Genomic DNA, 2722 nt, shown 5'->3' on the forward strand with positions numbered 1-2722 from the left:
GATTTTTAGCCCAATTGATCCAAGAGTAACCTTGCCAAAATATCTTAGAAATAAATTATTTTTTTTGTTTGATATGTTATATATGACCATAAAAAAAAAAAAACTTATTTTGTAATTATACAATTCATGTGAAAACAACACATATTAATTAAAGCTTAGTAAGAGTTGGACAGGTTGGCTATGACCCAAATTTTAGCCCATCTTGACCCAACTCATCTCAGCAAAGTAACCTTTGGGCGGGTCATTGACCCGTCCATTTATTGACTTAACCCATTTTGTCCCGCCCAAAATCGGCCCAACACTCCCATTTGACACCCCTAGTCTTGAGTCTGCTTATCTGTGCTACTGTGATCTTGAATCACTTTGATTATCTGTATGCCCACAGCTAAACAAGCTGACCGCTGATGGACTTGCATGAATATTTTTGTTGTTGGTTTTATCATTTGGTCATAGCATAAAATTAATATTTTTGGTTTTGGTTTATGGAAATTGCTTTAATTTTTTCTGTTGGTTTATGGGGACACCTATAACACTTGGTGTACTTCAGTATCAAAGAGATACACGAATGAAGCTAATAATCTGCTGCCTTGTTCTGTTGCTGCAGATATTTGTAACTAAAATGAAGTTTAAGAAGATTAAAGTTGAAAGCATATTAATTTGGTAGTGTGTCTATCTCATCTTTGATTGAGAAGTTTATTACCAATCAACAAATAGATATCCCATAATGTTTACCATAGAATTTTGATTACTGAACTGTGCCGTTTGTTAGTGGTGTGATTTATGTATTCTTATTCTTGTGTCAGCTGTTACAATTTCAAAATAGTTATGTGTTACCGAAATATCTCAAAGCTAAAAGGTTCAAGTTTACGGCTTTCCCCACCTAAAAGTAAAATGCATTGACTGACACATTTGATTCGAATATTCATCTTGATTTGGTCAATGTAGCCAAACATAAAACCACAAATGGTGTAGCAGTCAAAATTGATTAAAGTTGTAATAACAAGCATAACACCGAGCACATGGTACATAGCTGTGACAGATCAAATTGGGATGGCCTGACAGAAAGCAGATATATAATCTGCCACGGAAGGTCGGCCTGAACTTTATAACATTTGTTCATTATTTAAGATACAGGCGAGCTCTTAGATATTTCCGGCTCCAAGAAAAGCTGTGAGATACTGATGCATAAGATAATGCATCCAGCTTTGAGGAGCATTCTCAGCATCATTTTCTTCATCTTCATCATCATCCGTTGTCTTCTCCGATGATAAATCAAGTGGAGGCAGTACAACCCCTTTATCTAGCAAAACAAGGCTTTCCTGGTAAGTATCAAAATAAAAAGAGTACTCAGTGCCAGGAATACCAAAGCTCTCCTTTTTTTGCGTCTCAGGGTTATATAAAGCCAGCATCCCCATTGATTCAGTCAACAATATTTCACTATTACCACTAATGCCGAGTACCATTAAATGCTCGTGGCCAAGTGCAACGTTATATTCCTTGCTCCATGACTCAGTGTCTCCATATTTTTTCATTACCCAAATGGAACAACTGCTGCTCCAAATACGTGTATCATACTGATACACAGCAAGTGATTCCCTACACTCTGCAGCATTCAGATTCATAGGTATTTCGTTAACCAAAACTTCTGGTAATGATAATTCCTGAAAAATCTCATCATTCAGATCAAACACCATTATCAAGTTCTCCACCCTTATTCCCTCCCCAGTTCTCTTGTATGCAGTCCAGTGGACTTTCCCACAAACAACAGCTTGTGTCCAAAAGTACTCTATAACACCAGTGTCTGGAATAAAACCATCAAATTCCTTCCAAATTCCCGAACTAAGTGCATATACCTCAACCTTAAGTGGCGTTAAATCCTGGTAATCCCCATGAGTATAGGCTATCTTTACAACCTTGTAATCTCTCGTTTTAATTGCAAAGCCAAACCCAAAGACAAACTTATAAGTCCACACATTGTCACAACAACGAGCAGGCGTAGAGAGGGTGAGGCATCTGCTTATTCTAGGGTTCCAAAGTACCAAAAGATTATCATATCCAAATAAATCATTTGACAAACAGACCACACCATTGCATACACCCACGATCCTACAGTAATATCGTACTCTGCCACTAAAAGGGGATCCTAATGTTATTACAGGGTCAACATCTGCTGATGCATCCCTACGTACAATTAAATATTTTTCCTTCCTTTCAATTGTTGAGAAGTACCTCATGATTGTACCTGTAGAGGGTTTTAGGAGAACTCGCAGGGTGTGCAGCCATATGAATTCAGGGCTTGAAATTTGTGAGTTCCATGATTTTGATATGCACCTAAATCGGAGGAGAGATTTGGGAGGAAGCCTTGAGAAGATTTGGACGATCAGTTCTTCAGGGTAATAGTCTGACATTTTTATTGGGATATGAAATTGAAGATTTTGCTTTCTTACTCTTTTCTATCGTTTAAGAAGAAATGTTGGGTGGGGGAGGGGGAGTTCTTGAAAGAGAGACTGCTCGCTTTCTGAAGTTGTTTGATAGTGAAGAGAGCTCCAAAAGCAAGTTGATGGCAAGATGGCAAAAGAAAGCACCATTTTATACAGGGTAAATAGAGCAAAGACAAGAGTTTGTACCAGAAACAATTAATGCATGTTAATCCAGAAAGATAGATTACTTGCTTAAGATCTCCTTTCACATTTGGAAGGTAGGGAATTAAGAAAGGGGATCA

At 37.6% G+C, this 2722-nt stretch overlaps 1 protein-coding gene across 1 annotated transcript; it reads right to left on the bottom strand.

Moving 5' to 3' along the window:
* Window positions 1-400: 400 nt before the first annotated feature.
* LOC109213969 (F-box/kelch-repeat protein At3g06240-like) lies at window positions 401-2408 on the bottom strand. Its single transcript, XM_019377818.1, has one exon. It carries the CDS (start codon window positions 2406-2408, stop codon window positions 1143-1145), a length of 1266 nt encoding a protein of 421 aa, XP_019233363.1. The 3' UTR covers window positions 401-1142.
* Window positions 2409-2722: the final 314 nt, after the last annotated feature.

This window comes from Nicotiana attenuata, unplaced genomic scaffold (genome assembly GCF_001879085.1).
Source record: "Nicotiana attenuata strain UT unplaced genomic scaffold, NIATTr2, whole genome shotgun sequence".
NCBI lineage: Eukaryota > Viridiplantae > Streptophyta > Magnoliopsida > Solanales > Solanaceae > Nicotiana > Nicotiana attenuata.